Below are 23,111 nucleotides of genomic sequence, written 5' to 3'. Positions count from 1 at the left end.
GAGCCAGCTTCCTACAGTGGCATAATCGTGTCCCAGAAAGCGCTGTTCTTTAAAAATCCAAAATGGAGAAGCTCTCTTCTGGAGGTTAAGATCTAGTTAAGTCAACCGACTGGCGTGGCTAGGTTTCCCTAACACTCCCCTTCCAGCCCCTCTGCTAATTCAATTACTAGGGCCCCTGTCAGCCCTGTCAGGCAGGGGGTGCAGGATGTGGCCTATCCTAACTGGCATTGCCTCTTTGAAGACCAGTTTGGCTATCCTGCCTTTTACTCCGCAGGTGCAGATATCCTCTCCCCGAATCGCCTTTGTCTCTATGCAGGGCACTTCACACCTCATCAGAGCAGTTTGGCTCAGCCAGTCAAAGGCTGGCCAATCAGGAGAGGCTGCTGGAAGGCTAGATTTTGGTTCATCAGCAAATCAAGTTCTATAACTTCTTTTCTGTGATAGTTATAAGAAATCCAACCTTGGCAAGTTGTTGGATTTATTCTATCATTTTAATACTTTGAAGTACATTTTAGCTCACTCCAGTCAATAGTTATACGTTATTAAACTATGCCCAGGCAAGCCTATGAAGCCATGGTTCTACAATGGGAAAAAATGAAACTGGCAGTTTTCTTCTCACCAGGTCATATAAAATATATTATAAAATGTCCCTGCTTTCCGTTGCAAGGCACCCTACACCCGTGGCACTTAGGGGAGAACCTAGGAGAGGCCTATATGTAAAAATAAGGTAGTTTAAGACTTTGGAAGTTCCTTAAGCTCTAAAGTTGAATTTGCATAAAATTTAATTTTAAAAGCAACCTGCAAAGCAGGGCTGCCTTTAAATAGACAGCAGGCAACACAGCAGTGCACACCCAAGTGCAATAAATCTGCTGGGCCTCTAAACCTACATGCCCTACAGTATAGGTAGGTTGTCCGACCAATTGCAATTACACCTAATTACTGTATACTTTTTACATAGACCACTGAAACTAGGTCTGGTTAGCAGAGCTCAGGGCACAATCAGGGTCAGATGCCACCAGTGTCAGTCAAGGCAAATCATGGGGGTGATCAGGGCAAAAAAGGATGAATTTCTCACAGTTTACTGTGATAGCTGTGCTTAATTTGTGAAAGAAAGAGTTGCAGTGCAAGAAGCTCTGCTCAGATGCCAGAGGCTAGTGCTAATAAATGTTGGAGCACTGAATACCAAGGCTGGTAGTTTGAAGTCTACCTAACGCCCCTTTCATCCACTACCAGACACTCCCAGCCCATTTAGCTCACTCTTTCAGGTCCCTGGTTTGTCTTAGATGATTTTTCCATCTTTCTCCTCCTCCATCTTTCCAATTTTTTTCTTTTTCACCTCTTTTGCACTCCAAAATATCTGATATGGATAAATAAGTGCTGGTCTCCATAAATAAGTGCTGTTGGACCCACCAGCAGCTACCGGCTTAAATTAAGAACTCCCCAAATACCTGGTGGAGTGCTAGCTAGCAGAGTAAGGGCATCACCACTAAACCCGACAGATGACCTTATGTTCTTTTATTCCGTCTGTCACAGCCATGGAAACACTGTCAGGGATGAACAGAAACATTGAAATCATGACACCCCTCACACCCACAAAAAAAGCTTCCTGGGAGTGGGAAATCGAGATTAAAAAAACCGAAATCCCACTTTAAAAGTTTGTCGTTGAAAAACAAAATGTTTTGTGGGCAGCCATCAAAACCGATGGCGGCTGTCCACCTAAAGTTTGGTACCTTCAGAGGAATCGCCATGGTGGTTGTGATCTTTAAATATGGCATTCCTCTGCGCCCCAGGGTTGTGGATTTATTGCTTCTGCCACCCTGACGGGTAGAGTAAATAACAAGCATCAACTCTAAATAGGCCCCTAGGTATGTTATTATATATGTTTGTGCGAAATGCAGTAATGTTATTAAAATACATCATAGTTATCATGCCCAATATTTAACATTGGCTAGAAGCCATTCTCAGTAGCCAATTGTAATAAGATGCGGGGAGGACTGGGATGCAAAGAGTGACTAATCAGTCCTTAGCCACCCCAAGTGGAAGCATTCTGAACTTCAACACGCTCAGCTCGCGCACCAAACCCAAATAATCAGGACTGTGCAAAAAAACGTCTTTAACAAATAGTGCTAATTGACAACACACAACATATAAATTCGTCCATGGACCAAAAAAATTACAAAATAACTGAGAAAGTGATCAAGAGGAGATAATCAAAGTTATTGGGCACAATGATGAGATCCATGGGAACACCACAAATCCTCTGTTATCACAAGGAGGTTTCAGACTCTGAAAGCACCAAAAATCTCCAGGCGAAACTCATGGAAGAACTGATGAGGAATTGTTGGGGAAGCCGGTCCTGGGATCACTGATTCCCCAGGTAATTCCTCATTCCTTAAAGACCTCTCAAGGTCCAACTTGCACATCCAGTAACTCTGTTCATCCGGTATCAGTAACTCCAGGAGGGAGGTTATTTGGCTTCACAATAGAGAGATCGTCACGAGGCGCATTACGAATCATTTTAACTGATGACATAAGCATGCTATTTCTTTTTTGTTGGTTAAGTTAAACACCTTTTAAAATATTAATATGATAATTGATGAAAATGTGAACACGATTACTTGTGAACCAGGTACTGCTATGGGAAGTGATAGGTATTAGAACATGATTACAAGCAACATCTATTGAAGAGTAGCAGGTTCGAATGGATTAGATAGTGCTAACTAAAAATCAGAATGGTAGGTTGAGGAAAAGTTGGGCAATAGGCTACCAGCAAGTGCATAAGTGGTGTTGTGTTAGAAAAAAGTATAAAGTGACCTTACTTGTGGGTGTCTTGAGAGACCCAGCAGCCGGGCCATTGGAATTGATCGAGTTGAGGATGAGTCTCCAATGATGGCCACCATCGGTGGGTTGCTCCGGCAACGGTAGTTCAGGATGGGCACCTCCTTTCCGGTCAACATCCACATGGTGCCATGGTGGATTCTTCTGAGGGAGACACAGGTGTTGTAGATCACAAATCCCAGTGTGATGTTTGGAAGTAGGGTCTTGTTGTGGTTAATTTCAGCAACTGCAAAAGCCATAGCCTGGGCCATAAAGTAGCTGTAGATGTGAAAACTTCACACGGGGATAATGGAAATTAAACGTTAATTAGATGTATAATCCCTTTCACTCAGTATTAAATCTTTGCAAAGTAACTACACCGCATGGCTGTCCCAGTGCCCCAGCAGAGGCAGAGAACAGTGAAACAGATCTCAAAAAGACTACTATTGGTTAGATGCCTCATTTCTTGTTCTAAAAATAAGAGGCCAAGTACTCCATGTAGATTGGTTCTGCACTCGATGACCAATATTTGTGAAAAAACAATAGTGACATTTATTCAGGGGTGGTACAAGACGCTAGTGCTCATTAATGGACAAGAAGTGGAAGAAATAAGCACCTATCAATCAGGGGCTTAAAAAAAAGTACCATTTGGTGACATCATACATGTTGAAGGGTGAGCACTCCTCTATCAGACAGAATAAAAGTGATGACTACTCATTAATGAGGGATATTAAAAGAGAAATTCAGCCATGCCAAAGAAGTGCACAAACATTGATTAGAGGTTCTTAGAGAGGTAAGCACATTCCTCAAGCAACAAACGAGAACCAAAGAATTGCAAAAACATCCATTCTAGATTCTAACAAGGTAAACTCTCATCAATATGAGATAGAGAAATTATGAGCATTTTTCAGACATGGGCTGTTAGGAGAGCACTGATCAACCAAGCACTGCATTATATGGCTGATCTCGTATTATTCAGAGTGTGGAGCAGTACACACTCAACAATCTGGGATTTTGAAAGAGCTGAGCGGTCATTGATCCTGTACAAGTCAAAGAGTTGTAAACTCAACAAGAGTTTGTAAAAGAGGTGAGCAGTGAACGATCAAAGAATGAAAGAGTGATAAGTATGCATCAAGCAAGGTCTAGGAAAAAGGACAACTTTCCATCACTTACTGCCAGAGGTGAACAAAGTCTTAGAAAAACGTTGTTTTGTTATGATGTGAACTGAAGACTTAGGAGCATTTCAACAGTACATTTAATATCCCTTATAAGGTTCTGGGTTGGCAATGACAACAAAAACACTTCAGACTAAGCAACACTATAGAGAATGTTTGCAAGAAAAATGACGGAGTGTGACGTTAGCCTACTTGGCTTAATGCCGCTCTCCGAAACGTTTAGAATGCAGGGCTGCACCCTATTTACAACAATACGGTGCAGCCCTGTGTTTCCCTCTGTGCTTGAGCTAATTACAGCTGCCTAGTGCCAACGCAGGCACCCTTTCACCATAGTGCAAGGGTGCTTATCATATTTTCCCGTCAAAAAAAGATTTTAAACTACTATTCTGGGCTACAGTAAAAGAGGAACAGGTTATGCTCTCACAGAAACCTAACTTGACAAGTACATTCTTAATTTGTAAAGTGGTTCCACACACCGAGACTTATTGGGACACTATCTTAAAAAGTACTGATAGGAAATTGTATCATCAATTTCGTGTAGGGACGCTGCCAATAAGGGAATTTACTAACAAGTGGCATAACCATCCTTCCTTGTATTGTCCCTGGTGTTGCGAGCAAAAGGAATCCTTAGGGCATTTCCTGTTTGCTTGCCCTGCTTACTGTGCACCACGCCAGAAATGGCTAAAGCCCATATGTAAAAGGATTAACACATGTGTGTGTGATGAAGCACTGTCAATCCTAAGATTTAACACAGCAGAATGGCTGACCATAGGGATGGCAAAATATCTTGGATGGGCCTGGATAATTAGAGCAAGGTGTTTACAAGGTGTTAATAGCTGAATGCTAAAGGAGACGTGCTAAACTTATGTCTTTTGGAATGAATTTTTGAATTTTTTTATCTGTATTAATTTTGAATAACGTCTTTCTATGTTATTTAATTGATTTTTTTAAACAAGATATATGATAGCTTATATCACATGTATAAGGTTGTACATACCTGTTGTGTATTTTTGTAAATATTTTATATGCTTGTCTTTTATGAAGAAAACTTCGAAATAAAGACGTTAAAAACTGAACTGCTTGCATTATGGAAATGATTGTTTATGTGCAGGAAGGTGTCCCTTCCTGAACATAAACAATCATGCATGGCGTTTTGCTCTTTTTATGCGTGTTGCACAATGCAGGACACATAGAAACAGTAAAAACAAGGAGAAATATAGTATTTCTCCTTGTTGTGCCATGTTAGGACCAGGTTTTTTTTTTCTTAGTTTTGGCGCTGCCCAAAATCAGTGGCTGTTGTGGCAGAATGCTCACCCAAACACCCATTGCCTCCCGTTTTCGTGCTGAGTATAGCGTAAAATGGTGCCTTGTTTACCAGGCAGCAACACAGCTTTGCAAATAAGGCAAAGCCTGTATTGCCACAAGAACGTAAAAAATTTTTTTTCCTGCAGTGATAGGGCTTGTAAATATGCCCCTATGTTTCATGTGCAAGAGACATAGTGATATATGTCTGATGGGAAAAAAGAGTGATTGGAAGAAATAAATAGGCTACCTGTAGAAGCATAGCTATAAAACATCAAAAGAGAAGATGATATTAACTTTATATTGATTTTATTGACATGTATTCATTATTGTACAATTTTAGGGAGTTAGTGGTAAGAGCCACTGTTTCAAACAAGGCTTGGAGGAACAACATGAAGTTCAATGAAGCTTCAATGATGGTTCTGTAATCATGGGCTTACACATGGCATTCAGGGTACGTGGGCTCCTCGGTGTAGGGAAATATAAAATCCATCCGGTCATAGGTTACAGGGAAGGTGCCTCCGATAAGGACCTCACCGGTCTCTCTGTAGCCAGCTTGTTCAGGGCTCCTCAGACTGCAGCTTTCTTCATTTGATGGAACAGGCATCCACATCAGAACCAGCATCAGGGAGAGCCTCATTGGGGGTGGTGAACTCAGCATTCTACTTACATTGATGACTGCAAATCTTAGTTTGAGTTGAGGCTTGGCACTCAATTTTCACTCACAGAAAGTACCTGTTGACAAAAAGCTCATGTTTAGCACATACATAATTGAAATTGTTTTCTAAAGCAAAGAAGATCTTTCTGTGTGGTTGAAGAAAATATTGACTAGCAACATTTGCATCAAACACTGCTCTGAAAACTAGAACTATCAGTGTTAAATGTGAGTCATGGACCTCTGCTTCTATCAGGGAAGGATGTTAGGGGCATATTATCAAGAACGGCGTTAAAAGTTATCGCCGGTTTAGCCGCAGAAAACTGCCACTAAAGAGGCGATAATAAGCTTGATAATATGCCCTGGAGAATTCCAATAGAAGCCCTTGTTCTGGTGTGAAAATGGGCTTCTATTGGAATTCTCCAGGGCATATTATCAAGTCCATTATCGCCGCTTTAGCAGCAGTTGTCTGCCGCTAAACCGGCGATAATTTTAACGCCTTCCTTGATAATATGCCCCTTTGTCTTTTCACAGCGTGATTGTTCTTCAAGACACTTACTTGACATGTGAGTTTCTCTAAAGGGATTCTAAGAATGTATTGTCATGGCTGTGTTCCTCAAGGCCTTCTCTTTAGGTATGTAGTTTGGTCAGAAAGACTGGGGGGGGGGGGTGAGCTTCAGATTTTCCAACAATCGTGTGTGCATTACATGTTAATCGTTAAATGAGAAGCAGCACATGAGGGAGTCTTAAGAGGCAGTGGAAAGGGAAAGGAGTGCGGATTGTGAGGGCATTTAAAACACAATATTGTGTAAAGGGAGACAAGAGTATGTGTCTGTGTTTGTTTGAGTGAGTATGTAAACATCCCAGGTGAAATCTGACAGACACCTCACAATACCAGACTGAAAGCCCATGTACCCAACTATTTATCAAATAATACATTTATTGAAGGGTGTAAACCCCCCTCCTACCCCCCAAGGTATGCCCCTAGTTCTCTTCTCGTTATGAACTTTCTTCATATGAGTCCTTGTGGTCGATGAAGAGGACCTGCCTATTTTATTTCAATGAGTGTAGGGAAAAAACAGTGGTTCATTTGTGCCAGTGTATGTAGGCGATGGGCACCAAAACTCATTTTTGGGGAACAGGGCTTACTTTTCATCATCAGATTTTGACCCAAATTCAGAGACTGCAAGTCACTAAAGGGTGAAAGGAGGAAGAGGGGAGAAAGGAAAAAAGTGGAAAGGGCGAAATCAGGGTAGAGAATTAACCTGCACGAGTAAGATAAAGAGGCAGGAGATAGAAGGAGGTGGAACAAAAAGTCATAAGGTGGAATTAGGAGTAGGCAACCTGGACATCCAGTAGGACGAGAGGACAGATTGGGTTTGAATAGGGGACAGGAAGAATTGGCGCTCAGCGGATACGAAGTCCATAGGTTGTGTGTAGGTTAAGTTAGTACGGTGCAAACAGGTCAGGGGAACAAACCCAGACAGAAAACAGCCCCTGCGTAGACAGGGACCAAGTCCCCTACCAAACAATTGTAAAGAAAATCCTGTGCACACGTTTTTAAACTGTTCAGTTCTAAAGTGAGAACTCAATGCATGAAATGAAAGTTCAAAAATGAGGTTGAGATCCAGCGTAGTTGAATAAATGTTTATGCTTCAGTCTAGATCAGTACATACAAAAAACAACTAGCCGACACGTGTTTCGTCACACCTTGTGAAGTAGGTACACCGTCCATCACATCTCGCCTTGACCTACCATGCAGCCAGATTGCATTACCTTTCGAACTGGCGCGCCGTTACATCATCGTTTGTGTTTTCAACAGCCCTGAAGAGTCACAGCCTTCACACGGTGTGACGAAACACGTGTCGGCTAGTTGTTTTTCGTATGTACTGATCTAGACTGAACCATAAACATTTATTCAACGACGCTGGATCTCAACCTCATTTTTGAACTTTCATTTCATACATTGAGTTCTCACTTGAGAACTGAACAATTAAAAAACGTGTGCACAGGATTTGTTTTACATTGGCTGGACATCCAGTAACCCTGGTATTTGGCAGCACTAACTGTGCGCTTTACAAATACTTTGGGGTCATACAGTTAATTTTTTGAAATTTCAGCACAACAATAAAGATGATAAACATTAACATCCCAGAAGCCAGTGTTGAGACACATGGAAGGAAGATATATTGATCATTCATTTCCTAAAAGAGGAGAGCACATATCTACAGGAGTGCGAGCACTGAACATCTGTGGTTGTGTATTTCAGAGATTTAGTGAAAGAAAGTACACTGCATTAGGAGAAAGCTCATGTGTATGAAGAGGATGCAGCGGAATTAGGAATATAACAAACTGGTTTGTATAAGAGTGTGATGTTTCATCAGTGACACTTGAGGGTAACAGGATTGCGAACGCTTTTGTAGCAGGTATTGTAGTAACGTTTAAAACAGGATTCAAGAGGAAGGTTTCCTAATGTCTTCAAAGAAACGAGCATAGGCCTGTGGCACATTTCTTGAGAACAAGGGACTCGAGGTTGTTTGCATTCTCTAATGGGGATCACAGAGTACAGTAGTGGATTGCTTTTCAGTTCCTGAACCACCAGAAGCCTTTCATATTTGTGCCAGAAACTTGGGGGAATTCACATCAGTATATTAATTATATTTTACCCACAAACTCACAGCTAGCGGAAATGCTGGTAATTTTGCGGTTGGAATAAATGAGCATTCCCTACTTATGTAAAAAAGTCGCGAGGGAATCCAAATTTCCCTGCCAGTTTCTGAGTGCTCACAGAAGTTTGTGTGAAACACTCTAAACATACAGTGCTGCCTTAAAGCCCCATAAGAATCCCTAGGCAACTCCTACGGAGAGTCTTTGAAACCTAAGGTGGAAGAGAGCAGCTGCCTGCCGCATCTAAAAATAAAGGTGCAGCAATTTAGGACAGTATTCTATCAGCATCACATATCCATGTGTATCCCTTCCCTATGTATATAGAGATAACTCTAATCACTAGTATATGCAGTAGACCGCTGTGCTCTCTTCCATTTCTATGTGACTCCTAGAGTATATCCATGTCTATCCCTTCCCTATGTATATAGAGTCATCACTAGTATATGCAGTAGACCTTTATACCACCTTAGAGTATATCAACGTGTATCGCCTCCTTGTGTGACTTTACATCTTGTACATTTACAATTTTTTTCCGTGTGTATCCTTTTTGTAACGCATGTAATCCTAAATCCTTATGTTTCTCAACTGGTGCTTATGTAAAGCGCTCTGACACCTTCGGGTAAAGTTCGCGCTATAGAAAATCGCATAAATAAAATAAATAAATAAATCCCCAAAATACTCTGCAAAAGTTCGTTTCTGCCAAGTTGTCGATGACCCGGGTGTAACACAGGAGGGCACAACCTGCCCGCAGGTTTATGCCCTGCTCCATCCTGCAGGGACGTAGGAATATGATCCTTTCGAAGCCTAGTCTGATGATGAAATATTGAATTTAAGTGTCAGCAGTAAACATAATGCATGTCTGTCCACGTGCTTTCGGCTGCCCCATAAATGACTGCCACTGGACTAAGTTCTACCCAGTGAAAATGAGGAGGGGTGCACTGTCCTGTGGTTATTACCTTGAATCACCAATCTATAATAACAAAACAAAAAAACATAAAATCTATTTTTTTAAAGTGCCACCTATTGGGTCTTCTCACGTGCCCCTCAGTGGAGTGACAAGAGTTGTCTGTTTTGTGTCCCGTTTCTATATATATGCTAATAATGTATTCACAGATTGTCACCCGGATAGTTTCACAAAGCGCCTGGCTATGCACTTTAATAACGAAGTAAAAAAATATTAATGAAAAAGAAAAAATTAAGAAAATGTTTGAATGTGTTAGATATATGCCTGGATGTGCTTTGGTGTCTTTGGTGGGTATATGGTGTGTAGTGCAGTGTGTGACTAGTGGAACGGTAGTCCCTTCAAGTCAGAGAAAAAACCCCTGTCATGCGGGGTGCCGCAAGGCTCCGCCCTTAGCCCCCTGTTCTTCAACGTCTATCTTGCCCCCTTGGCCGACGTTGTGGAGTCCTACGGAGTCAGGGTGGTCTCTTACGCTCACGACACACAGTTGGTGTTTTCTTTCAGGGACCATTCGAACTCCGCATTCGCCAACTTTCGCCAATGCCTCAACAACATCAGTATCTGGATGACCGCGAATCATCTCAGACTGAATGCAGACAAAACGGAGGTACTGTTTTTTAATCAGAGAACCTCCATCCCCTCCTCTTGGTGGTGGCCCACGGCGCTTGATCCCGCCCCGTCCCCCGTTCACTCGGCTCGGAATCTGGGTTTCCAGTTTGACGACTCCCTGTCATGCAAAACTCAGGTTAATAAAGTCACCTCTGCCTGCTTCCTGAAGTTGCGCATGATCAGAAAAATTCTCCCCTATCTCCCCCTGGATTCCCGCCGTACAGTCACCCAAGCCCTCATCACGTCCCACTTGGACTATGCCAACAGCCTCTATGCTGGTGCCCCCCAGTACTTGGTAGGTCGGCTGCAGATTGTCCAGAATGCTGCAGCCAGACTGATTGGTAACATCCCGTACCGCCAATCTGTTTCTGCTTATCGGAGGGAACTCCACTGGCTTCCAGTGGCTAGCCGCATTCAGTTCAAGGTCCTCACCCTCACCTATCGAGCCGTCAACGACCGCGGACCTAACTATCTGAAAAAACGGGTTTCGATATCCCGCTCCACCAGATCCCTGAGATCCAATGACCTTCGCCTCCTGATCTCGCCCCGTTTTAGATTATCTAGAACGGGTGGCAGAGGGTTCAGTGTCATTTCTGCCAAATTGTGGAACTCCCTACCAATCGAGCTGAGATTCTGTCCCTCTGAATCCATCTTCTGAGCCAAACTCAAAACCTGGCTCTTCTCCGGACTTTGAGTCACTCCACTGCTTCTCCTGCTTTATTCCCTACTTTCCCTTGGAGGCTCAGGATTTTAGCGCCGGGACACCCCTTCGGGGGTAGCTGCGCGCTCTATAAACTACATAAAATAAAATAAATAAAATAAATAAAAGGGAGCATGGAACTGTGCATGAGGTCCTGCGTGCTGTCCAGGACGGGGTCTCCAATTTACAATCTGTTTTTTTATCTTCATCCCATATCTCTCCGTCTCTTTATATAACTCCGATCTCGCTCTCCTGTCTCTTCTTTTTCATGGTTCCCTTCTCTAGCAGGTCTTCATCTCCGTTGCTCTCCATTATCTTATCAGTTTTGTTTTCTTTCTCCATTCTTTTACATCTCAGTTCCACCTCCTCCTTTCTCTCTCTGTCACTTCTTTACTTCTATCCTTCTTTCCATCTCTCTCTTTGTTCATTTATCTTATCTATATTAACCTTTCTTCACATTTATTGCCTCCAAACTGATATTTCTTGGTCTTCTTCTCTCTTATAAATCTATTTTTACTTTTTCATCCAACACGTTCGATTGCTCACCATTTTCTTTAATATAACAAATGTATTTATGTGTTTGTTTGACAAAACGGAAAAGAAGTACCTAGGATTGGAGACGCTCGGAAGCCTTCTTGGAATTTCTGTGTCTACCAGCACAGGGTGCCATAAACAGGCTGTGGTCAAGAATATCGAGTAGGGAATATAATTCCACCATAATAATGCAGCCAATGTATGGAGTACAATAATATAGACAGGTATGTATGTACAGATTTTCTATACCTAATTCCACTTGTATGTCCAATGGGTGTTGCGCGCCTGAATGTACCTCGTCAATATATATCTTCAAGGTACGAAAACGTGGTGTTTACAATATCAAATCTATTCCTACCTATAATAGGCTACCTTTTGTTTTTTTGGCACCTCATTATTTTGGCTACGACATTAAGATATCTCAAACATTCCCTTCCCGATATTGCAGGCTACAATCCATACACAGCAGAAGTGTCCGAGCCACCCCATTCCCTGATGTTACCTTCCGCCATGTTGTCTCCGAAGTGGGCCGATGCCGCGCAAAGCGTGAGATCACGCTACAGCAGCCGGTGTTAGCGCGAGCTCCCGCAGATGAGATGGCCACGCGCCGGCCGGAATTTATACCATCCAGGCGGCAGCGGCTGAGACAGCTGTCCAATCCCACGGGAGGGAATGCGTTTACGCGAAAACATGGAAGGCGCGCGCGTACAGCTCGGCTCTCGAGGCATGTACTCCAGGGAGAGGAAAAAAGAGCAAGTTAGTACAATCAACTTCTGCTTATGCACATGCATACTTCATGGAATGAAGGAGTTTAGAAGAAACTGATGCTAAAGAAATCAATATGTGTGCAGCCTCACTGATATTTCTCTTAGGGGCATCTGTTTACATTAGGAGCCTATTTTATAAGTAATAATCTATTAATTGATGCACGTGCACTGCATTATTAAGACATTTTGTATACACCCAGCATGCTTAAAGTTAGCCTTTCGTGCCTGGGCTGACAAATTCATCCCTGCTTGAGGCTCCTTACAGACCACATGCAGTCATCAACAGTACACTTCCTGACACAAATCCCACAAGAATGAATGAATGGATGAATGGATGAATATGCTGGTTCTCCAGCGCACACCTATCAAAAGACATCCTAGCGCTACAATATTGCCCCCCCCCCCCCCCCTCGCTCTTGCTACCAAGAGTGTTTGCGAGAGCACCGGGCAGCCACCTCTGACGTTGCAGAATGGAAAGCACAACTTTAGACGGGTGGGAGTCTGAGTCCACTGTGGCCTTGACTACAAGTTGCACTATATTGGTGAGGTGGGACATGCACCATGCACTAACACACTTAGGCCCAATATAGGAACTAAATGCAAACTGCAGCATTACTGCACCTTTTTCTGTAACATACCCTGCATGCACATGGACGTCTTAGAAAGATGCATATTGCACACTGTGAGAGTGGCAGGGACATGCAGCGGCGGCTCCTCTGCTAAGGGGGAAGAGCATTGCCCCACTGCTCTGCTTGCAGTTTAAAAGGGAAAACTAAAATGATAATAACCAATGTTATTATAATTTTTGTTTTCCGTTCCTGCAGCAGGGGCCAGGCGGAGGAGTGGTGGTGAGCACACTCTAAAGTGCGCATTACGGTTTGGCCTATTGTCTTTGGCCGGTCAAACAGTCAGGCGCACTTTGCATGTTCTCCATCGGCTGTAATGCACAGTCTGGGTGAAGAACTTACACAGGCTCTCACTCCCTGTTTGAGCGCTTAACCACGGTGCTCAGACCAATCACAACGCTGATGTAAGCCAGTGTTGTTAATGGGTAGGGAAGTATGTGGGCCTGTGTGCTTCCTGGTTCCAGTTGTCGTCTGAGGTGCCTAGGAGAACCGAGAGGCAGCTGCCAGCGGGCCTTCAGGTAACTATTAAAAAAAAAAAGAATTACCCCACGATCCAACCCACCCGCGAACCCTGGTAAGTAGCAGCCGCCACCCCTGTTAAGTAGCGGCCGCCACTGGTTACATTGAACACATTGAGGTATGTATAATAGTTCCATTGATGCGCAGTCTTTATGGAGAGCGCTAAAGAAAATGTAGATGATTCTAACTTATGTCATTGTCACTGTCTCTGAAATGATACACTGGCTCTGCCCTAATTATTGGTTATCAAATGCTGGTAACATTGTTGACCACAAGAGAATTTAGCTACAGTACGGACAACTACATCAATATTGTGTCTGTTTGTATGTTTATATATGGATTTCTATAATGTGAACTTTTACTGAGTGCATTCTTCTTTTGTAAACCAACCTATGTATTAATGGATTGGGTCACAAAATACAAATCATGGTAGGTTGCAAATTGGCCTACCTCATTAGTAAGGTAGGTTGCAAATTCCGACACACTGCAATTAGCTGCAATCACAGACATGGTGGGGGTCTGTGATTGTTTTTAAATAAAGAAAACTTAAAAAAAAACTGCAATTTTTCCTAAGAGGCAAATGGGATGTGTCTGAAAATGAAATTGCCAATGTTTAAAATATTTTTTCAAGATTAAGTGGTCGTTCATGACTTCCTTCTCTTAAAAAAATGTTTCACCATTCACACAGAAGAAGTATCCCTTGGCGACCCCAGTCCGTTTGAGAATGGGTTACAACTCCCTTTAAGTTGGAAGTAAAATATTCATGTTTTGCCACCAGATTCTGGTTGCAAAATATCAATAGACACTTGAAGTGTCAGAAATTGGGTTGCTTGTTGGCTGTGGTGTGTGCCACACACCATTGCAGGGTGAATCACAATAAGTCGCTAAATTAACCTGTGCATAACCATGAGTAACTTGGCAGAAAAGCAGTCAGGCTTAACTTAGAGTCAATTTATAAAGTATTTATGCAGCACACAAACAGTAACAAAGTGAAAACACAACACAAGAAAAATCCCACAACAATTTAGAAAAACTGAGAACATTTCAATAAGTTATTTGACACCAAAAACGCCAGCAATCCAATCAGTAGAAACTGAGTTATGAATTTATAAAGATTTTAGTGAAAATAGCTCCAAAAAGCTCAAAGGCCCATCTAGGGTTAGTTGCGCTGACGTTGTACCTTCTTAACGCCATCAGTGCGTTGCAGATTCCCCCCGTAGGCTGAAGTTTTTAAAATCCTATTGTTCATGACGAGCTCAGCTCGTCATGAGTGTACGAGAGGTGTACCTCATGACGAGCTGAGCTCGTCATGAGCTTTGAAGGGGTTAAGAGTCCCGTGTGTGGGAGACAGGACCGCAAAGAGCAGTCCAGGCATAATAGACAGGCATTACTGAGCTTTGCACAGGCAGTCCCCGCAAGCGGTTGATGCAGTAGCGTGAAGGGTGGGCTGACGGCACTTTACTTATCACGGTACGAGCTGCGAGGTCTCGGTGCGAACAGGCCCATTCGCTGTCACAAAGAGCCCAAAAGCTTGAATGCAGTTCTCTGAGCCACACCAGTAGTCCAACAGTTAAGGGGAACCACTTGGGGGTCAGGGCTCACTTCAGCTGAATTCAGGTGCTAGTGCAGGATGTTGGGAGAGCCTTTTATATCCCTGAGGCTCAGATCAGAAGGCCAGTGGTCTGGCCCTTTGAGTCACTCTTGTAGGCCTGGTTTCAAGAATAAGCTAAGGTTCCAGTTCTTCTTCCGCAGGACAGCAGAGCAAAAAGGCGGCAGTTCAGCAAGGCAGCAGCAGATTAGCAGTCCAGCAGGGTGGCAGTACTTTCAGCAACACAACAGTTCTTCTTCCTGGCAGAGTCTCCACTGGTCCAGAAGTGTATTGAAGAGTTGGTGCCTGAAGTTCATTTTTTATATTCTGGTGCCCTGGTTCTGGGAGGTGGGAGACACTTCTAGACAGTGGCTTTGAAGTGAATGGACTTTACTGACTCCCCTACCTGCCCTGGCTCCAAGCTGGCCACAGTGACAAGGTGAGGTCATTAGGCCATTTGTCTAAAAGCAGAGCACAGGTTATTGAATTGTAAGTGGGCATGTGCTGTGCTCCTCCCCTATCCTGTCAAAAGATTTCTCATTGAGTTACACCGACTCCCTCTATTGTGTGACTGCTTGGGAGGAATTCACAAAGTCTAACTGTCAGTTACACCCAGTCATGTGACTCAAGACAGGCTGCAGGCAAAAAAGGGCTAAGGGCAGGTCAATGTCAACTTTCAAAAAGACACAGCAGTCTGTGGACGAAGTTTACCATTAAGCAATGAGGTCCGACCGAGTGAATGTTTGAAGTGGGAATGATCAAGGAACCTTAAATAATTCTGTTGGATGAACACAAATTCTTCATCGATTGCTTGCTAATTTGACTGCCTCAATTCATGGTGAGCAAAAGAACGATGGATTTAACCCAGATCTCTTGACTGTGATGAATGTTTTATTTGTACTGCATTCCGTCCATCATCTGTGTGTCTTTTGCTTTCTTGCCCTAAGTGTGCCGGGTATGCCCAGATGTGGGTCCCGGGCTCACTGTCCCACAGGATTCAAGCTAGCTTGACTGACGAGGGGTGATGCCCCGAAATCGGTCCCAGGATGCTTGTTTCCGGGTCAGGGAGGACCTGGTTTGGCAGCTCGCTCTGGACTGCTCCCATGAGGCACAGGGTAAAGACTGATTTGCATATGACTGAGTCCAAACTGGGGTGGCATGGTGAGCAAAAGAACAATGGATTTAACCCAGATGTCTTGACTGGGGGTGAATGTTTGATGTGCTCTGCATTCCAGCCATCATCTGTGTGTCTTTTGTCTCTTTTAATTCAAACACCACTCATAAATGATGAGACACAAGAGACACAAGTCCCAAATGGAATTCTTTGTTGCTTCAAAAATTTATTGAACGGCAATTGTCACAATAGAAATGGACAATAACAAGATTTCAAGTGAGAAGTTCCGCCCTAAAGAATGAAGAACATTGTCTGCCAGTTCTTGGTTGTGAAGAGAACCATGGACTTCTTGGATTCAAAATGTATCAACAGTTCACAAATCAGGGAGTTGCTGTGAAAAAAGGAACTCTGGCACCTAGGGAACCCTCTTTTTGAGTAACACATATTCTGGGTCCTTTCTCATGGCCTGATTATGAATTGACATTCCAACCCCTCGTTGTGGCTCATTGAAGGAATGAGATAATCAAATATCAGCTACTCCTGTCTTCAAAATTTTGGACTGGAATATATTAATTGTTTTAAGTCTATGTTTTGTTGATGACAAATTTCACTGTCAGAATTAATTTTTGTTGTGAGTGACACATAAATTATTTTCGAAAAACAAATGAAGGAGTATCACCCGATGAGTAGGTAGAAGGTTTTCCAAACGTGGAATCAATATTCCTTGGTAAAACCCCTCACTCACCACCTAGTGGTGACATGCTTCATCATCGGGGTCCACCCTGGCGGCCTAGCGTCACCAGGGTGTGCTTCGACACCTGGATTACAGTGGAGCAGGTTGTGAAGTGTAAGTGCAAAAAGGAAAAATACAGTGTTAAAAATTGTCCTGGTTATGGCTTTGTAAATGATTTTTTAATGAAAAAAGCAACTGGACAATATTAAAATAAGGGGTGAGATACTGGAAGGGGAGTTACGACCTACGTATCTCAATTATGTGTTAGTGGTGTATTGGTCAACATGTTTCAACCATCTGGGGGCAATCCCCGGTATTCATCAAGACCAAAAGGAGATGGGAGGTATGAGTCCCCTAAAAGACTCACCCTGTCCTAAATCCTTGATCAACCAGTGGTAGAATGTACCACTGGGAAGACACTCTTAAAAATGTGGAGCGTCAGTAAAAACCTGTGGAGAGAAGAGATGAAAGAGGGAATCAGGCGCAGATTCCTATTACTAGCCTGTAACGTCGTGCAGACTCTTTGTGCAGATTCTCAGTGCATACATACTGCATACCACAGTGGTGTTTGGAAAAAAGGCTTCTAATGTTGTTAAGCCTGCTCATATGGTGGGAGTGAACGCTTATCATGAAGGCTGGGATACGATTGTATCAAGAGTTATAGGTGCGTGCTGAATGGCATGCAATAAATCTATATTATGTCTCTTGGTTGAGGGTCAGATTTCGAAAATTATTGGTGATGTGCGCCACAGTTAACTGATGTGGGCGAATGCGCAAAACCAAATACCAAGTAGAGGCTGTTAGTGCTTAGATATGGACAAACAAGACTCACAAACATGTAACACAGAGGTATTCACAAACGTAACATGACTGAGGGCAGGCTTACTTGAGGCGTTTTCCTATTAGGCTTCAACGTGCAGGGGGTAGGTGCATCACGAAGTACAACGTATTCTATGTAAAGAAATGTTGTACCCGTGGTTAAGTATAGGGTTTGGTAAAGGCAATGGCGCGAGCGGGCTGAGAGTATGCCGCGCATGCGCAATGGCGCGAGCGGGCTGGGATGTAAGATCTATTGCAGGCAGTGTTGCCGGGTGGCTAAAATGTGCACAGGGATAAAGGTGCGCTTGTTACTGTTATGACCCATAGGGTGATATAATGGTCAAGGTTTTTATAGCGTTAACTTCAAAATTACAGGGCATAATCTCTTAAGGTGCGCTCGTTGGATGGTGCTTTGGGACTTCTATGAGCCATTAAGCGATATGTTGGTCAAGGTTTCTGGAAATGGGGGCAAGGTCCGTAGGGGCTGTGGGACACAGCAGGGAGTTTTGAGGTTATTTTAGCACGGAACCCCACGGAATGTTATCATTCAGACCCTTCTTGTGGGTGGAAAGTCTGTAAATCCATCGCTGCTCTTTTTCAAAAAGGCGGGATTGTATGTTCGGACCTGGCTGCAATTGTTCTATCACAGTCCACCTCATGTCATTAGTGGTGTGGTGGACAGTGAGGAAATGATCCGTCAGTTTAGTTATGTTTTTCTTGCAGCGTATGGTGCTTCTATGTTAGCAGATGCGTTGTTTTATCTTACGAGTAGTCATTCCTACGTATGGTTTCCCACAGGTACATGTGATGAGGTAAATGACATTGCTGCTGTTGCAATTGGTGTGGGATCTCTGTTCCCACACTTTGCCTGCTTCTAGGTTCAGTGTCTTGGTGTTCTCCGTGAGGTGGCAGACACTGCAGTCCCCACATCGTGAGTGTCCAGTTACAGGAGGCAGACCCCATATCTGAGTGAGGGTGGGATCAGTGATTGTTGTTATATTTTTAGATCTTGTGTTGACCAAACTGTTTTTCAGGCTCTGGGCTTTCCTATAGGAGAATAAGGGTTTCTCCCAATTCAGTGTTCCTGAATTTATTATGGACCAATGTTTGTTGATACTTTTGCTGACCTGGTTTGAAATTGCATTATATGTTGTTACACATGTGAGAGGTATATTGTCTCTGCTTTTTGTAGTTTCTTCCAGTAGGGCTTGGCGGGGTTGATTTCTCGCCCGTTTTTGCAACTTATGTGTAATCTTGGATGGATAACCGCGTTGGGCTAGTTTGGTGGTGAGTTCTCCAGCTTGGTTTTTGTAGTCAGTTAATTTACTACAGTTTCTTGGTAGGCGTAAGTATTGACCGTAGGGGAGGTTCTCCCTCAGGGGTCGCGGGTGAAAGCTTTCAAATCTTAAGAGATTATTTTTTGCTTTTGGCTTAAAGTAGGTTTTTGTGGCCAGGGTTTCATTTTCCTTTTGGATTTGTATGTCCAAGAAGACCTTTTTTTTTTTTTATCCGCACTGTGGGTGAAGTGCAGGTGTGGGTCACAGTTGTTGAGCCAGGTTATGAATGTTGTTATTGTTTCTTGTGGACCCTGCCAGATGGCTAGCACGTCGTCAATATACCTCCGCCAGAATTTGATGTTTTCCAAGTATGGATTGTTGGGTGATAAGATGTATTTTTGTTCGAAATCGAACACATAGAGTCCTGCTACACTAGGCGCGAAAACGCTGCCCATGGATGTGCCCCCTATTTGCAGGTATAGGGAGCCTTCATACTCGAAAAAATTCCTTTTTAGGGCTAGGGTAGCACATCTGATGATAAATTCTTTGGGCGTTCGGTGTTCCCAAGTGGTTTGTTCCAATATTTCTTTGAGTACATTAATGGTGGCATCCTGAGGAATGTTAGTGTAGAGGCTTTCTATGTCAAAGCTTACTATAATCATGTTCTCCTCCATCTTGATGGTCTCTAGGAGTGTTAGTAAATTTTTTGTATCCTTGAGGTAGGTGGATGTTCCTTGCACGATGGGTTTTAGGAAAAAATCACAGAACCTAGATAAAGGTTCTAATAGTGAACCTATTCCGGATACTATCGGTCTTCCGGGAGGTGGTAGTTTGTCCTTATGCAATTTTGGGACCACATAGAAGTATGGTATTTTAGCCTCAGTTTTTGTCAAATAATCAGCTTCTTGTTTGGAAATGTGTCCTGCTTCTTCTGCTGTTTCCACCAGATCAATGATCTCTATCCGTAAGTCGTCTGTGGGGTGGTTTGTGAGTGGTAAGTAGTTATTTCTGTTATCCAGCAAACGTCTGCATTCTGTGTGGTAATCTATTTTGTTCATTACTACTAGACCTCCACCCTTGTCTGCTGGTTTTGTAATTATTTTGGTGTCATTCTTGAGGTCAGATATGGCTTTTTTCTCAGACCTGCTGATATTGTGGTAGAGAGTGGGAATTGGTGTAGACTCAATTTCATTGAACACCGCCTGTTCGAAATTGTTAATTTCCACTGGGACAGTGTGTGGAGGAGGGACAAATGTCGATTTTGTTCTTAACCCGGTTTCATTTGTGATTTCTTCTGTGTTCTCAGTGTTAGTTTTTTCGAAGAATGCTTTCAGTTTTAGTTTTCTGAAGAAAGCTGCTAGCTCGCAATGTAGCTTGAACTTGTCCAAGGTGGCTGTTGGTACAAAACCAAGTCCCTTGTTTAGGACTTGTCTCTCCGTCTCAGTTAAGGTACGTGATGACAGGTTTGTCACTAATTCCTCATGTTGCTGGGGCCTGCTCTGTTGGTCCCGGTCTTGTTCCTGGTGTTGCTGCTCACCGTGTCTTCCTCTTCCCAGTGGACGTTGTTCCCTTGTTTGTTGTGGCCTCTCCCGCGCCTGCCTCTGTTCTGAAAAGGAGGACGGAACTGGTTGGGTGGGAAGGGGAATTGCTGAAAAGGTGGCTGCCATCCATACATTGGGAACTGTTGGAGTTGTTGGTATGGGTTCTGGAACGGAGAGTGGCTGTATTGTGGCCATTGGTAATGTCCTCGGTATGCTCCTCTCTGTCTTTGTCGTGGTGTGCTACTATTGGATCCTCCGCTGCTGTTGGAGCTGTGGGAGGTGTTGCTTGCCGCATCCGAGTCTGGATCTTGTGTGGTTGTGGCTTTATAATCGGGATCTGAATACGGATAAGCCTTGACAAAGGTACATTTTTTAAAGTCTTTTTGAAATTTAGATACTTTCTGTTGGGTGAGGTTCTCTCTGTATTCGTTCATCTCTTTATTCAAATCATCTAGTTTCTTTTTGTACCCTGTGATTGTGGTTTTAATTTGACTCTCGGTTAATTGGATTTCTATTTGGATTTTTTCTGATAGTCGCACTGCTGTTTTTAAAATAAGCATAATCCAATTGTGCGTGCAGTGCCACGCTATGAGGGCCCAATCCTTCCTGAACTCAGCATCATCTAAGAATATTCTTGGGGCATTGGTAACAAGGAGGCCCTTTGGGGCTATGTTATTAGTTACATATTCCTTAAGTATAGTCCCATGTAGAATTGTCCTGATGCGGTTGCGTTTCATTTCCGTGAGTTTGTCCCATTCAGAAGTCTGTGATATGGTGTTGCTGATATTGGCATCAGCAAATACGTTGAGATTGCTCATGATAGAGTCTATTTCTTCTGTTGAGAAGGATAAACCTGGGTTCTCTGCCATGTCCGTATTGTGTCTAACCTCCTATGGTACTGTTGAGAGAGTTGGTGTCTAGACTCTCACAGCTGTGCGCTGCCACGATATCCGAAAAAACAAAATGGAGAGTAAGGGATTATGCCCATAAACGATGGACGAGAAATACTCCTGATCCCCTGGTCACGGATATTCGAAAAACAAATGAAGAAGTATCACCCGATGAGTAGGTAGAAGGTTTTCCAAACGTGGAATCAATATTCCTTGTTAAAAACCCCCTCACTCACCACCTAGTGGTGACATGCTTCATCATCGGGGTCCACCCTGGCGGCCTAGCGTCACCAGGGTGTGCTTCGACACCTGGATTACAGTGGAGCAGGTTGTGAAGTGTAAGTGCAAAAAGGAAAAATACAGTGTTAAAAATTGTCCTGGTTATGGCTTTGTAAATGATTTTTAATGAAAAAAGCAACTGGACAATATTAAAATAAGGGGTGAGATACTGGAAGGGGAGTTACGACCTACGTATCTCAATTATGTGTTAGTGGTGTATAGGTCAACATGTTTCAACCATCTGGGGGCAATCCCCGGTATTCATCAGGGCCAAAGGGAGATGGGAGGTATGAGTCCCCTAAAAGACTCACCCTGTCCTAAATCCTTGATCAACCAGTGGTAGAATGTACCACTGGGAAGACACTCTTAAAAATATGGAGCGTCAGTAAAAACCTGTGGAGAGAAGAGATGAAAGAGGGAATCAGGCGCAGATTCTTATTACTAGCCTGTTACGTCGTGCAGACTCTTAGGGCCAGATGTAGGTCGGTCGGTAACGGCTGAAAATTGGTATTTTCGGCCGTTACCGACCGGTTTACAAGATTTGGCATGTAGGGGGCAATATTTTACCGAATCGGCAACTTCAAAATTATAGGGCATAATCTCTTAAGGTGCGCTCGTTGGATGGTGCTTTGGGACTTATATGAGCCATTAAGCGATATGTTGGTCAAGGTTTCTGAAAATGGGGGCAAGGTACGTAGGGGCTGTTGGACACAGCAGGGAGTTTTGAGGTTATTTTAGCATGGAACCCCACGGAATGTTATCATTCAGACCCTTCTTGTGGGTGGGAAGTCTGTAAATCCATCGCTGCTCTTTTTCAAAAAGACGGGATTGTATGTTCGGACCTGGCTGCAATTGTTCTATCACAGTCCACCTCATGTCATTAGTGGTGTGGTGGACAGTGAGGAAATGATCCGTCAGTTTAGTTATGTTTTTCTTGCAGCGTATGGTGCTTCTATGTTCGCAGATGCGTTGTTTTATCTTACGAGTAGTCATTCCTACGTATGGTTTCCCACAGGTACATGTGATGAGGTAAATTACATTGCTGCTGTTGCAATTGGTGTGGGATCTCTGTTCCCACACTTTGCCTGCTTCTAGGTTCAGTGTCTTTGTGTTCTCCGTGAGGTGGCAGACACTGCAGTCCCCACATCGTGAGTGTCCAGTTATGGGAGGCAGACCCCATATCTGAGTGAGGGTGGGATCGGTGATTGTTGTTATATTTTTAGGTCTTGTGTTGACCAAACAGTTTTTCAGGCTCTGGGCTTTCCTATAGGAGAATAGGGGTTTCTCCCAATTCAGTGTTCCTGAATTTATTATGGACCAATGTTTGTTGATACTTTTGCCACCCTCACTCAGATGTGGCGTCTGCCTCCTGTAACTGGACACTCACGATGTGGGGACTGCAGTGTCTGCCACCTCACTGAGAACACCAAGACACTGAACCTAGAAGCAGGCAAAGTGTGGGAACAGAGATCCCACACCAATTGCAACAGCAGCACTGTCATTTACCTCATCACATGTACCTGTGAGAAACCATACGT

General features: G+C 43.4%; 1 protein-coding gene across 1 annotated transcript in view; it reads right to left on the bottom strand.

Annotated features, from left to right (window-relative positions):
- Window positions 1-21,273, bottom strand: part of LOC147678452 (vomeronasal type-2 receptor 1-like) — a 66,041-nt gene extending 44,768 nt beyond the window's left edge. The window contains exons 1-3 of the mRNA XM_086945635.1: window positions 20,649-21,273; window positions 19,206-20,256; window positions 2,815-3,111 (exon numbers count right to left, since the gene is read on the bottom strand). Of these exons, the coding sequence (XP_086801761.1) occupies window positions 2,815-3,111; window positions 19,206-20,256; window positions 20,649-21,273 (1,973 nt within the window). The remainder of the gene's footprint in view (window positions 1-2,814; window positions 3,112-19,205; window positions 20,257-20,648) is intronic.
- Window positions 21,274-23,111: the final 1,838 nt, after the last annotated feature.

Source organism: Lissotriton vulgaris, chromosome 12, assembly GCF_964263255.1.
Source record: "Lissotriton vulgaris chromosome 12, aLisVul1.2, whole genome shotgun sequence".
Classification (NCBI taxonomy): Eukaryota; Metazoa; Chordata; class Amphibia; order Caudata; family Salamandridae; genus Lissotriton; species Lissotriton vulgaris.
Note: the sequence above shows the minus strand (reverse complement) of the source record. Positions and strands in the feature narration are given on the sequence as shown.